The 14,860-nt window shown below is 34.9% G+C and overlaps 1 protein-coding gene across 10 annotated transcripts in view; it reads right to left on the bottom strand.

Annotated features, from left to right (window-relative positions):
• LOC133313462 (uncharacterized) overlaps positions 1-14,437 on the bottom strand; it is a 34,464-nt gene extending 20,027 nt beyond the window's left edge. For 5 of the 10 annotated variants that reach the window (XR_009751816.1, XR_009751818.1, XR_009751817.1 and 2 more), the window contains exons 1-2: positions 14,344-14,437; positions 7,247-7,352 (exon numbers count right to left, since the gene is read on the bottom strand). Coding sequence is in view for 2 of the 10 variants with exons in the window: in XM_061514835.1 (XP_061370819.1) it covers positions 7,247-7,274 (28 nt within the window). In the remaining 8 variants the exon portion in view is untranslated. Of the gene's footprint in view, positions 1-6,918; positions 7,110-7,246; positions 7,353-9,456; positions 9,591-12,928; positions 13,072-14,343 lie in introns of those variants that run through there. The other 5 variants (XR_009751821.1, XM_061514836.1, XR_009751819.1 and 2 more) reach the window with 4 other exon arrangements.
• Positions 14,438-14,860: the final 423 nt, after the last annotated feature.

Raw genomic sequence — 14,860 nt, 5'->3', positions numbered from 1 at the left:
CTTTCAGCGCCTTCTGAATCTTCAAGATAAGGTGGCTCCCGCACACGTCACAGCTACTGACTCTACTGCTCTCTTGTCTGATTCTGCTGCTTTAGTCTCTCGTGGTAATTGGAACAATGGTGGTCGCGGTCGTGGTCGTGGCCGCAGACAAGGCGGTCGCGGGCCCATGACTTCATATGGCCCAGGCGGGCGCGGACAGACGATGTCGTATGGACAGGGTGGCCGAGGACAAAGGCCTCGGTGTAATTATTGCCAATATCTGGGCCACATTGAAGAACGTTGTTATAGAAAGTACCCTCACTTGAAGCCACCACATATGAACTTTGCTCAAACAGATGTTGTGCCGCCCTCTACCGGATCAGTGACTATTTCCGCTGCAGACTATGAGGCCCTTCTCCAGAAGAGTTCTTCTCAGCCACCTGCTCCAGATACTAGTAAGCATGTTGCTTGTTTTTTCTCAATCGTCTCTTGGACCCTGGATAATAGACTCAGGTGCTACTGATCATCTTTGTGGTAATAAGGATCTTTTTACTTCCCTTACCTTTTCTAATAATCTTCCCTCTGTTACTCTTGCTGATGGCACCAAGGCTCCTGCTCGTGGCATTGGGCAAGCCAAACCAACTCCCTTCTTGACTTTAACCTCTGTTTATTACATCCCTGGCATTCCTTTTAATTTAATTTCTGTTAGTCAATTGACCCATTCTCTTTCTTGCTCTATCACCTTTTCTAAACAATCTTTTTCTATGCAGGATCCGAGTACGGGGAAGACGATTGGAGCGGGCGGTGAGTCACGAGGTCTCTACTATCTGCATGCACCCTCTGCTCCAGTTGCATGCTCTCTCACAGAGTCTCCTGAGCTTCTCCATAGCCGTCTGGGTCATCCAAGTCTCTCGAAGCTTCAGCATATGGTTCCTTTTTTGTCATGTCTTAAGTCTTTGAATTGTCAGTCTTGTCAGCAGGGAAAGCTTACTCGTTCTTCCTTTGCTAGTAGAGTCAATAAAAGAGCTGCTGCTCCCTTTTCTATTATTCATTCTGATATTTGGGGTCCGAGTCGGACTATGTCAGTTTTGGGTTTTCAGTATTTTGTAACCTTTATTGATGATTTCTCCCGTTGCACTTGGGTTTATTTAATGAAAAATCGTTCTGAGTTATTTTCAATTTATCAAAAGTTTTGTGCAGAAATAAAAACTCAATTTGGTGCTTCTATTCAAATCTTGCGCAGTGATAATGCAAAAGAGTATGTGTCTCTTGAATTTTCTAAACTTTTGGATACACATGGGACGATACACCAGACTACTTGTCCCCACACTCCACAACAAAATGGAGTCGCTGAACGTAAAAATAGACATCTAGTTGAAACTGCACGTACTCTTCTCATTCATATGAACGTCCCACTTCGTTTTTGGGCAGATGCTATTATCACCTCATGTTTCCTTATCAACCGCATGCCCTCTTCTGTGCTAAATAATGATGTTCCCCACAGTATTTTGTTTTCTGGAGCACCTTCTTATCCTCTGCCTTTACATATTTTTGGTTGTACTTGTTTTGTTCATGATCTTACTCCAGGTAAAGACAAGTTGACATCCAAGGCCTTCAAATGTATTTTCCTTGGGTATACCCGTTTTCAAAAAGGGTATCGTTGCTATTCACCTGATCTCAAGCGTTATATCGTTTCTGCTGATGTCACTTTCCTTTATCAGCAGCCTTTTCACTCTACTCCGTCTCCAGTGTCACAAGTTGATCAGGTCCTTCCTGTTCCTTTTCTTGACTTGTCTTTACCAGTTGCAGGTGCCCCTATTCCAGAGGAGCAACCAATTACCTCCATACCTGCAGATCGTCCTCTCCTCACATACCAGCGTCGTCAGCCTGCACCTCCTCCGACTTTGCCTCTTGATGACTCATCGCCTTTTCCCGTCGGCTCTTCTCCTCCGGATCCTCCATCAGAGACTCCTCCCATTGCCCTTCGGAAAGGTATTCGATCCACTCGAAATCCTCATCCCCTTTATTCTTTCTTGAGTTATGACAGACTTTCTTCACAACATTTTACTTTTGTTTCTAGTCTCTCTTCTGTTTCCATCCCTAAAACCACAGGTGAAGCACTATCTCATCCAGGGTGGCGCCAGGCGATGCTTGATGAAATGCAGGCACTTCACTCTAATGGCACTTGGGATCTTGTTCGTGCTCCTCCCGGGAAGTCTGTTGTTGGTTGTCGATGGGTGTTCACAGTTAAAGTTGGTCCTGATGGCACTGTTGATCGCCTTAAAGCTCGCTTAGTGGCCAAGGGATACACACAGATCTTTGGTCTTGATTATGGGGATACCTTTTCTCCTGTTGCTAAGATGGCTTCTGTTCGCCTGTTTCTTGCCCTTGCCGCCATTCATCACTGGCCTCTTCTCCAACTTGATATTAAGAATGCTTTTCTACATGGTGACTTGCAGGAAGAAGTTTATATGGAGCAACCACCAGGTTTTGTTGCTCAGGGGGAGAATTCTGGAATGATATGTAAACTTCGGAAATCTTTATATGGCCTGAAGCAATCTCCTCGGGCCTGGTTTAGCCGCTTTAGTTCAGTTGTTGAATCCTTTGGCTTAATCAGAAGCAAAGCCGATCATTCTGTCTTTTACCGGCATAGCTCTTCTGGCCAGTGCGTTTATCTCCTGGTCTATGTTGATGACATTATCATTACAGGCAGTGATCAGATCGGGATTGATCAGTTGAAAGAGCATTTATTCAATCAATTTCAAACCAAAGATCTTGGCAGACTTCGATATTTCTTGGGGATCGAAGTTGCACAGTCTAGGCGGGGCATTTCCATCTGTCAGAGGAAGTATGCACTGGATATCCTAGATGAGACTGGAATGTTAGGCTGTAAACCCATTGATACACCTATGGACCCCAATGTTAAGTTATTACCAGGACAGGGGGAGCCACTGCCAGATCCTAGTCGCTACCGCCGACTAGTTGGAAAATTGAATTATCTTACTGTGACAAGGCCAGATATCTCCTTCGCAGTGAGTGTTGCAAGTCAATTTCTTGATTCTCCATGTGACTCCCATTGGGATGCAGTTATTAGAATTCTCCGATATATTAAAAAGGCGCCAGGAAGAGGTTTATTATATACAAATAAAGGGAGTTCAGAGATCTCTAGTTATTCAGATGCTGACTGGGCAGGTTCTCCTTCAGATAGACGATCCACCTCAGGGTATTGTGTTCTTTTCGGAGGAAATTTGATCTCTTGGAAAAGTAAGAAGCAAACTGTGGTCGCCAGATCCAGTGCGGAGGCAGAATATCGGGCAATGGCAAATGCAACCTGTGAGCTCATCTGGCTGAGACAATTGCTGAAGGAACTCCATCTCTGTGAACAAAGGCCTATGAAGCTCATTTGTGACAACCAAGCCGCTTTGCATATATCCTCTAACCCAGTCTTTCATGAGAGGACCAAGCATATAGAAATTGACTGTCATTTTGTTAGATAAAAGATCCAGTCAAGGGAGATCGAGACAGCATTTGTCAATTCCAATGATCAACTTGCGGATGTATTCACTAAAGCTCTTAGAGGTCCCCGAATAGATCATATTTGTAACAAGCTGGGAGCTTTTGATATATACGCACCAGCTTGAGGGGGAGTGTTAGAAATAATATTATTTTATTATTATTAGAAAAGTCTAGAATAGTCTAGATTGTGGGCTTGGCCCATTAGGTCATCCCATTAGGTCTTTTTAGTCTCTATAAATAGAGAGCCTCCTTGTACAGACTCACACACTTGAATATACAATATATTTCAGATTCAATTATAGGCATAGCCATATATTGATTTCAGTATATAGAGGCCAATTACCCAAAGCTTAGAAGCTTCGATTTACTGAGCATCAAAAACTTGTTCAAATCACTGTTCACTCTTGTTGAGATATATAAAACCATTAATATAGCCTCACCCAACAGCTTAAGCTTTTGGGTTGAATTGGTTCTTTACATGATATAAGAGCCTCGGTGTACTGGGTTCGATCCTCACCGCCCCCCACTTTCTTTCTAGTGGAATTTCTTTCTTCGCACAGGTAGGTGGGCCTGTGCATCGTCCACCCTTCAAGCCCAGTGGGCTCTCGTGTGAGGGGACGTGTTGAGATATATAAAACCATTAATACAGCCTCACCCAACAACTTAAGCTTTTAGGTTGAATTGGTTCTTTACAACCCTCAAAGCCAAATTGAATGAGATTCATCAAAGAGCCAACTTCATGTGGTCAGGTTCTAATTTTTAAATTGAAAGAAATAACTGAGCTCTAAAATATAATGGCATCTATTTGCAATCCCAGCAATGTAGATTTTGGTTTAGGAACTTAGGCGAAGTAATCTATATCTAAGCATTATAGATGTAGGAAACAATATCTATTTACAAGGTTGCCCACAAACCATGGGAAATGAAATGAGGCACCAGAATTCGTACACCTTACTAAAGGTAGGCATTAACATTAAAAAAAATTGAATATTTGACTATTTTGCATTGATTTTCCATATAATATCCAACATAATATTTATAGTAAAGTAAGACCGAAACTTACTTGAGGGAAGGTAATAAAAAAGACTTAATGGAGTGGGATATAAATTGACGAACGATGTGCCTTAAGAAGGAATGGAAAAAGGCTATTAACATGGTGGAAGGTTAGACCCGTTGTTATTCCCATATTCCAAACCCTCTCTTTTCTTTTTCCCCTTCCCCATCCTCTTTTTTTTTTTTTTACACCCCTTATATTTTTTCTTTTATATATATACATATATATATTATTTTATTTATTTTTATTTTTATCCTTTCGTATCTTCCATTTGGGATCATCTACCACTAACCCCAATTAGTTTAGAATAAAGGTGATGTTGATGTTGACAACCACTATGATGTTCATATGGACCAGGCTAGAAGGGCCGGCCAGATCAAAACTAGTAACCAAACCACCTGGCCAGTCAAGTTGAAGGATATATTTGATTTTCACATTGAAAGGTCAAACCCGGTTAAAATCCAGTCAAAACAATGTCCAATGTAGTCAAAACCACCATCTAATTCATAGGATCGCACAATCCTACAAGTTACATCGTCATTCAATGTTGGGAATGGCTACCTTCTAGTGGAACAAGGAGCACTCTATGGCTACGCATCTATTTACTTTTGACACAGTTTTTAATGGTTCATTATAAAAGTTTTACAAAAACAAGGGAGGTTAAAACATTATGGCGTGCAACTATGAAGTTCATTGGTGCATTTAGTCAAAGCGAAACAATCACATTTTTGTGGATGGCTCGTCGCCATCATAATTATTATGGATATAATTATGTTAATGGCATCTCTTTGGAGTTCTGTGCTTATGATTGTTTCAAGGAAGTTGCCATTTGTGATAGCGAGAATAGGCAATGTTGTTAAATCCTTGATTTTTTAATGATCCTAGTTGTATCTTGACAATTCTTTTTTGAGGATATCTTGTCCTTCCCCTTGCTGTACTTGCCTCCTTTTGCTCTAATACATAGATGAAAAAAGCGCTGCTTTTGTGCGCAATACCGCTTCAATAGCGGGTAGCGGCTATGAGCCACAACAAACCGCACACAATTCAACGGTTTAGTGTTGCGGCAGTAGCAGTCAGAAATTTGCACTTGCTTGCAGCGTAAGTAGCATTGCAATTTCATGCTAATGTGAAAGGAACAGAAAAGTTATAATACAAAGGGTATAATGGTCAGAAATTTTATTTTTAAGGGTAAAGAAGACTTTTTTATCTCAACCCTTAATATTTTAATACTCATGTTTGCTGCCACTAGGATACTTCTTTTATCTTCAAGAAAATAGAAGAAAATGAGAGAAAGTGATGAAGAGGAAGAAGGAAGAGAGAAAGAGAGAGAGAGAGAGAGAAATTCTGAACAAAAGTCTGAATGTTATTAATTATTCTGATACAAAAGTAAGACTCTATATATAGACTCAGAGACTAGTGACTCAGCTAATAGCTGGTCCATTACAACTACTAACAGAGCAATAACAACTTAGTAACCATCTATCAGAATGGGTAACTAATATACAATAACAGTGGTAACACAGTAAAAGTAAAACTATTATGTTTATATTATATCTCAGTCATTTTCTCCTTTCAGTCATTTTCTCCTCACTGATTTATTGCCTTTGCTCTCTCTCTCTCTCTTCTATTTTCTGCCTTCAATCTCTCTCTCTTCTATATTTCTGGCTACAAACTGATATTCCAGCAAGCCTCTTCTATTTTCTGCCTTCGATCTCTCTCTGTCTTCTACATTTCTAGCTTCGAAGTCAAACTGATATTCCAACCTTCAATCTCTCTCTGTTTTCTACATTTCTCTCTCTATTTTTAATTTTGAGTAATTTTTTATTTTTGTGGACTTCGCTACCCGCTATACCGCTATCGTACTTTTGAACTTGGCAGCTACCCACTATTAATAACTATGCTCTAACATTACTTTCATTTTCTATGAAAAAAAGAATTGAAGGGAAGCCTTGACACACTGGTTGGTGTTGTAGCCATGTGACCCAAAGGTCACATGTTCAATTCATGTAATCAGCCTCTTGCAAATGCAATATAAGGTTACCACCTACTTTAGACTCATTCAATTGGTCTGACCCTTCCTAGAGACCCTGTGCACAGGGGGAGTTTTATAGCACCCGGTTGCCCTTTTTATAAAAAAAGAAATTGTAGATGTCCCATTAAAAAAAAAAAAGTAAAACATGATCACATAATTTTCATCCAAATATATTGATATAGGATATATCTAAAACTTTGAGGATACCATTACCTATATATGTCTAGTTATTTACAAACTATGAACTTTTGCAAGAAAACACCTGTAACCACAAATAATCATGGTATTTGGGTCACTTTTGAGACCATGAAGCAACAATCTAAATACACAATCCCAAATTATATACGTAAATATTACCACAACTAAAAGAATCTATTAAATATGTTTCTTCTAAAGCAAACAACTACTTAAGAGATACATAAATGAACTCAAAAAAGCATTCCTTGTGAGAGAACCATACAATTATATCTATACAAAGCTTAGCAAGTGATCAAAGGCTTCTATCATCAGTCTAGCTCCCCGTGATCCCTGATATGTGTAATGATCAAATGACATCTTTTTGAAGTTATTATTTAAGTCCCGTGAGATAATGCATGACTAAATTGCAAGATAGTTCATCAAACTTCCGTTCTCTTTTAAGAGAGAGTTTTTGGAAAATGTCATACCTTTAATAGATGAGAAACTGCAAGACATGTGAATGTAAGATCTTCATTATTGCTACGTCTGCACAGCCAATCTGAAGACAGCACTTCAATTCATCTTGCATCTTTTCTGGGTTTGAATAACGGGGTGAAAAGTCATAATTATATATCAATGAATAGAAAATGACAAAATATTAGAGGGCGAGCTTTGGAGCAGCGGTAAGATTGCTCCTTTGTAATCGAAAGGTGACGGGTTCAAGTCTAGAAAATAGCCTCTTTGTTAAAAGCAAGGATAAGGTTGCATACAATTGACCTTCACCCATACACTCGCAAAGTCAGAGACCCCTATGCACCAAGATTTTCCCTTTGCCCTTAGAGGATAACTAAATTTTAAAATTATAGGCAGGAAAATGTACAATAGCTTGGTAGATAGAAATCTGCTTAGCAGGAATATCACAAAGTAAACATTGTTTTTATCTTTCATGTTCTCAGGTCCATGTTAGGGTGTCTATTTAGATTAGATTTTCTGCAAAATGTTTGATATCTTATCATTAATCATAGCAAGCTTCTCCATGAGTACTCATATTTGCATTAGTAATTCTAATACCATTTTAGGAACTGTGGTAGCCAATTATGTTTTCCATAGCAAAGGCCTTGAACAATTTCAAACATATATATAGTAGACAATAGCTTACCGTACATTGTTCATCCATTTCATACAATATAATACCTTTACAATAAAAAGTAAACCCAAAATATATGGGAAAAAATAACAATTAGCACCAAAAAATAAAAAATCCTCCCACTCAAAGAACAAATTCTCATCGGAAGGGGAAAAAAAAGGAAAAAGAAAACAAATGAATCTCTTTCAATAAACTAATTTTCCTGGTGCTCGAACTTCCTCTTTTATAGTAAAGTGAATTATACAAAATCGGAACCTCCTGATATCAGAATGAAAAAGTCGTACAATACATTGGAAACATGACTTCATTTGATTTTTTGTTACAGACAACAATAATAATTTTAATGATAAATTAGGATATTTTAGCAAGACATGACATAACTTTTCATCCAACACATACTCAGATTACCCTCTCTTTTATACACCAAAGTTTACTTTATAGTGTGACAAATAATAACAGTTCTCAAAGGTTTGATGGATGATGACTTGCAACTAGAAAGGCGGGAGTCCTATTTTTAAACATGGACTACATTTTGAGTGTGTTTGGTTTAGCTTATCTTAGGGCCAAAAAATCTTTATTTTGGCAACTTCATAATAGAGCTTTAGGAAGGAAAAAAACAGTTATTTTCCCCAATAAAATCTGTTACCAAAACATGCACGTTCAACTCAAATTTTGGTTGGAAAAATGTAAGGCTAATTCAAGTGTAAGTGATTCAACCCACTCCCCTTTATCTCAAAATGCGTTACATGGATACACCAAAGTCGTGTTTGCTAATTAAACTAGCACTTATGTTAATTCATGACTATGTCTGAACATTGAAAAAATAAAAATAAAAATACTGAACTCTAACATATTGCACCTGACTTGCCTTCTCCACTATATTATTCAAAATCTTCTAGACAAAATCGTAAATGAGTTGAATGTTTAAAACGAAAAAACAAAAATACGTAACCCAGTACGGCAGAAAAATTAAAACAACATAAACAATGCATGTCCACAATTCAAAAGAAAAAAGAAAAAGATCATAAAAACACTGCCCTTGGTGAAATTGTGGGACCGAAGATGATGAAAATTTGTTCATCAATTCAATACTCCACAGTCCATACACACCAGTGAACAAAATTCACGTTTTTAGGCACTCTCACAGGTAACATTCAACTTGCTTCACCATATGTATATAAATAGGAAATCAGTTATACACAACACAACAAATTAGAAACAACTAACACCGGCAAAATAATCAAGCTGCACCATGGCATCAAGGCAAGCACAATTACAAAACATCATCAAGCCAGATTACTCTCATGGAAAGAAAAAAAGAAAAAACAACTCACATTGCTCCTGGACTATCACACTAAATTCTGCCAATAGTTTCACATAAAAAGTTTTAAAAAAAAAAAAAAAAAAATCATTGAATAGAACAAGACAGATGAACACAAGCTGATAAAGAATAAACAAAAACTCCAAAACCTAGATGGATTTATGTGGTTTCTCGGTCACAAATTTCATTATAAGTAAGCGAATCAGTGCATGTTAGGGAAATAGAAGCACCGTGTATAAAGAGGGAGAAACTGCAGTGAAGGTAGAGCACGTCGGCGATCAGGAGGAAGAGACGAAGCGAATCACCGGCTTCATCAGTTAAGTGATTGTCGTTGGGATGTAAAACGAAGCTGTTGGGCTTTTTGTAGGCAGACAGGAAGTAATACAACAGAAATAGCAACACGCGTCGAATATAGAGAAGAGAAATACTTTGAAGAAGAAAGGGTTATAACCAATCAGAGCGCAGAAACGGTGACAGCTGTTCGCTGAGGATGGAAAGTGAAAACAGCATAGGGTCATTTTCTCAATTCAGTCAGACATGCTCAACAGTCATCACTTTCACTCTTTTTTCCTTTTTCTTTTTTTAATGCCATTCACGTGACACGCTCAATCTTCTAAGATATTTCACTTTCAAGAGAGTTTTCATTTAAAAAAATTTCATAACAATTGAAAAACTACCAGTAAATTAATTTTTTTCCTCCAGAGATACTAAAGATTTGATTTGTTACAAAAAAATATATTATTACAAAGAGATTTATTTAATTGTTGAAATAATATACATATAAGATAAAAAATAGTTTAGGTAAAAGAATAAATATTCATTTTGTACTACGTAAGTTAATTAAGAAACTTTTTAAAAGAAAAAACAAATTCAAACACTAACTCAACTTTAAAATTTCACATACAATCTTCGATTTATCTTCTAAAATTACATAGAATTTCACATAGATATTTTTTTGGATAAAATGGAGGAAATTAAACACTTAACATAATACGAACTACTCAGATTTCACTTAGTTAATTCGTGTTCTAAAATTCTATTTACAATGGGACCATTCAAATGTCAAGAATAACTAACGACGACATTTAAAATAGTAAAAAAAATAATAATTCTTAGAAATTTCGTTCACATTAAAATAAACAAAAAATATAACATACTCTCCAAAAAAGGATTAATATTTCAAAATAAAATAAAAACAGTGTAAAATAAGTATTTATCAGGAGATAAAAGTAATTCATCAAAAAAATTACCAGATATTCATAATTTTAAGAAATTGTATATTTAATCAAAATTACAATATTCTCGCTTATTTTACTCAATACAAAAATAAAATTAAAAATAATTAATGCTTCTATAATTTTTTTAAAAGACAATTACACTTAAATTTCTAAATTAAAAAGCATATTATTTCACAGATAATATAACACGTGAAATTGCAGAATCTATACATAGTTACATTGAAAATAAAACATTTTTAAAATAAAGTATAAAATTATACAAGTGGCCCCTGAGAGTATTTTGCAATTTATCAAGCACAATTTATTTAGAATTGGCAATTCTATCTTCAACAGTAATTTTGTTATTAATTCCTATAAATACACAAGTATTATTTCTTCTTTAAAACAATTTTAACATTAGTTTGTTTGATTCAATCATAAATTAGTCCCTTAACAATTATAAAATATTAGTTTAATTTATCAATCATATAAAATTACTTCAATTAATTACCAAAATATTATTTTAATTAAGCCCATCAATCATAGAAATTCTTAATAATGGACTGTTTGATTTTAAAATTGTTTTGTAAAATAGTTAATAAAATAGGAAAAATATTTCTGCATTTATTCCCAAAACGACGTCATTTCGGGATTGAAATCTTAAAAGATTATAAATATAAAGACAATTATAAGTCTGAAACAAATTAAAATTACAAAAACACCATGATTTCTGCCCTAAAACGATGTCGTATTGGCTTACTGCAGATAAGTTATCTGCAGTAATTGTAGAAAAAAACGAACCCTAATAAAATAAGTGTTTTCTATGTTTTTTTTTATTTTGAAAGTTAAAAATTAAAACATTAAACAAAACAACTCAAATATATTTTCTAAATTTGACTATAAAAAAAAGAATTACAATTTTAAAAAAAAAATTATAAAATAGCTCTTATCAAATGAATTTTTTTATTTTGAAAATTAAAAAACTGTCTTCCAAAACAGACTTCGGAACACCCAAGTGTGGTGACTCAGTTGGTAGCATGGGGACTGAGTGGTAGGAGAGGACCTCAGTTCGAATCCCACCAACACCATCTGGCGAAGGGTATAAGTACCGTAATCCTTGGACTCACATCCGAACTCTGGATTAGTCCCATGGACGGCTCAAAGAGTTGAACCCGTAGGCAGTGGCGGACCCAGGAAATTTTTTTATGGGTGCACACTTAAGGCGGGGGTTCTGGGGCAGCGTCCCCGAAGATTTTTTTTTAAGAAAAATTTAAATGTATTAAAAAAAATATAAACAAGAAAATAAAAGAAAACTTTAACTTAACATAAAAAAAAAAAAAAAAAAATCAAGAGTCAACTAAGCTGTTACAATAGAATGATCACAAAAGCATTCTTCGATTTTTCATTCCTTGAAAATATTTCATTATATCTTCATCATCAATCTTACCAAATATATCACGTTCAACATAAGTTAGCATGCATGCGTTAAACCAATCATCACTTCTTAGGATATTTACGGCGCTGGTAGTTTAATATAAGCTTAATATAAGTTTAATCGTAATAAAATAGTGTTTATTTATATATATGCTTCTTAGGATATTTACCCAACACACAGTACGATTTCTCCTCCACTTAAAAAAAAAAATCTCATGTTTTGTGTCTGCATGTGCAGACACAGTCACCAATGTCCGTCCGCCATTGCCCGTGGGGATACCGGAACCCGTGGAGATACAGAGAGATTCTGATTCGCCTCGAAGAGATAATTAGGATCAGTCACAAAAAAAAAAAAAAACAGACTTCGGAACAAACCATCCTAACTCTCATGGTCTATACACATAAAAACAATTTTAAGACACTTAAATAGTTTTGACGAACTTAATCAACGTAAAATTCTTTATAAAATCAAAATAAAAGGACTTGTGTTTTCGAAAGACTAACAATGGGTTAGCTATTTGTTGCACTAATACCATAGATCAATTATTAAACGTTTAGTAATTGCTAAATTTTATAGTAAATTATTATAATAAAAAATATTTGTCTATTTTAAAAAATTGTAACATAAAAACAAAATATATTACTGATTCCATTTAATAGAAGTTATGTATTAAGAGTTTAGTACAAATCTGTATAGAACTCTAAATTTAATATGATGTTAAGTGTGACTATCACAAATAGATCTGGATCCTCTCATGTGAAAAAAAAAAAAGATATGATCATGTGAGAAATCATAATCATACAAAGGTGGATCAATAATAATAAAAAAGAGAAAAAAAATATTAAAATAAGTAATTACAAAATCATAACCGTTGATTTACTTTTATATGGTTGTAATATTCACACACAACCACACGAGAGGATCCATTTCCATCACAAATCTCCAAAATTAAACTTTATTTCTTTCTCCACAAATGCAACTCGTTTAATGAAACAAATATTATCATCATTATTATTATTATTGTTTTAGCATTTCAATTGAATAGCTTCGTATTGTCTGGGTATTTCCCTCTCGTTTTGTCTCTAACGTAGCTTAGGAGAAAAAATAATGAAGAGAACCCCAAATACATTATATGAGAAATGTTTAAGTCATTCTTCAAGCTTTTCTCCTCCAGTCATTTTTCTTGCACTCCTCTGTTACATATTTAGTAGAATCGTATGTATGAGTGAAACATATATATACTGTATGTAAGTTTATAAGCATATACAATTGATCCATTATTTAATTTTCATCATTTAATAAGTTTAACAGCTCATAAATTGTCAATTTTTTAAATAATGTAAAAATGCGTCACTGGATACATAACAATGTAAAAAATAATAATAATAAGATAATATTTTAAAATTAAACCCAAACTAAAAATATAATTAACAACAAACACAACATAGAAAATAAATGTCTTCTTTGGGGAAATATTTTAGGTGATTTGTACCTGCCATAATCACAATGATTCTAGTAACCCTATACCAAACTGTATAGTTTAAAACACTTCATGATTTGAGGGCTTGCTGAATTCCTATCAAGGTGCATAACTTACGACTACGTTATATATGTTGGTTTAATTTTAAAATTGATTTCAATTACCTCATACTTATGAGTTATGAGGAAGTGTAAGCACTTGTTTTAGTAAGTGCTGATATCGTTATGCATTCCTGATTCCTCATTTCGAATATCACAAAAAGATAACCAGTTTGCTTTAAAAAAAAAAAATTACCGAAGAGGTAGTCATATCTAAGTCAAGTATCATGCACATCAATGTTAGATATAATCTATTCATTAACTTTCGTCGAATATTTTAATTAACTTTAATTTGTCTACAATTCTATAAAAGGTCTAATGTCAAATTTTATAAACAAAATCTTTATTCTTTAAAGGTTTTAAAAAAGCAACCCAAACTATTCATAGAAATTTATCATTCAAACAATATCTAAAATGAGCAACCCCAAACCCAATTGAAGAGGATCCTTAATTCACCCCTTAACCCCTCTATCAACAATAAAATTGTATCAACATTCGTGATTAAAATTGTAAATAAGGTAAGAGATACAGTAACATTAGAAAAAAATTAGATTAGATTATTTCTTGATCCATAATATCGGCATTAATTAGCATAAACCTATCAATTTAGGCTTGATACAGCTAAATAAATTTAAAATCAATTAAAGCAAGGGGGGAAATGCAACTAACACAAAAACAATCGTGTTGCACGAGATGCTACTTCCGATCAGCATAAATTGGAAAAACGAATCAGCAAATGTTTATTACCACAGAATCCATGACGATTTCTCATAAGAAGCAGTTTCAAGGACAAAACACGTATATGTACCGCCACATATGCAAAGAATGAATCACTGACATATATACACAGAAACCAACAATATAAAGAAGATAAATATGAATCTTACCTAATGAAGAGAAAAACCCAGATCCGTCCATTGTTTCACTTCCTCAATCTCCATATTAGGTCAGGCTCAGCCAACTAACTAATAACTATGAACCTGTTCACAATAAACAATACTATAAGCTCAGCGTACACTTAGTATAAACCTCAAACGGAAAATAAAAAAACAGCCATATCCTTGCCGGAAAGAAGAAAAGCACGACGGCGATTCGGCGGAGAAGAGAACGAGAAGATGAACCAACGGTTTCTTTCTTTTTGTTTTTTTGTTCATAGATTAGAAAGGAATCAGCGTAACAGAGAAGGGCATGGGGTGCTGTATTAAGGGCAACGTGGTAGAGAGAGAAAAAAATATCTAAGGTAAAGGGTATTAAATTATTAACAACTGGAAAGAGATGAAATTGTCTGCGGAAGAAGTATCGTGTACTTGGACAGGTGTTGGTCATTCATTTATTGGATGTCAGTGACGATCATTTTTATTTTTATTTTGAAACGTTACGTTTCTAAATTCAGCCACTGGTCAC

The sequence above is a fragment of the Gastrolobium bilobum genome, unplaced genomic scaffold (genome assembly GCF_033153095.1).
Source record: "Gastrolobium bilobum isolate Gb01-03AN ecotype WA unplaced genomic scaffold, APGP_CSIRO_Gbil_v1 utg3603, whole genome shotgun sequence".
NCBI lineage: Eukaryota > Viridiplantae > Streptophyta > Magnoliopsida > Fabales > Fabaceae > Gastrolobium > Gastrolobium bilobum.
This window is presented reverse-complemented; position numbering and strand designations above follow the sequence as displayed.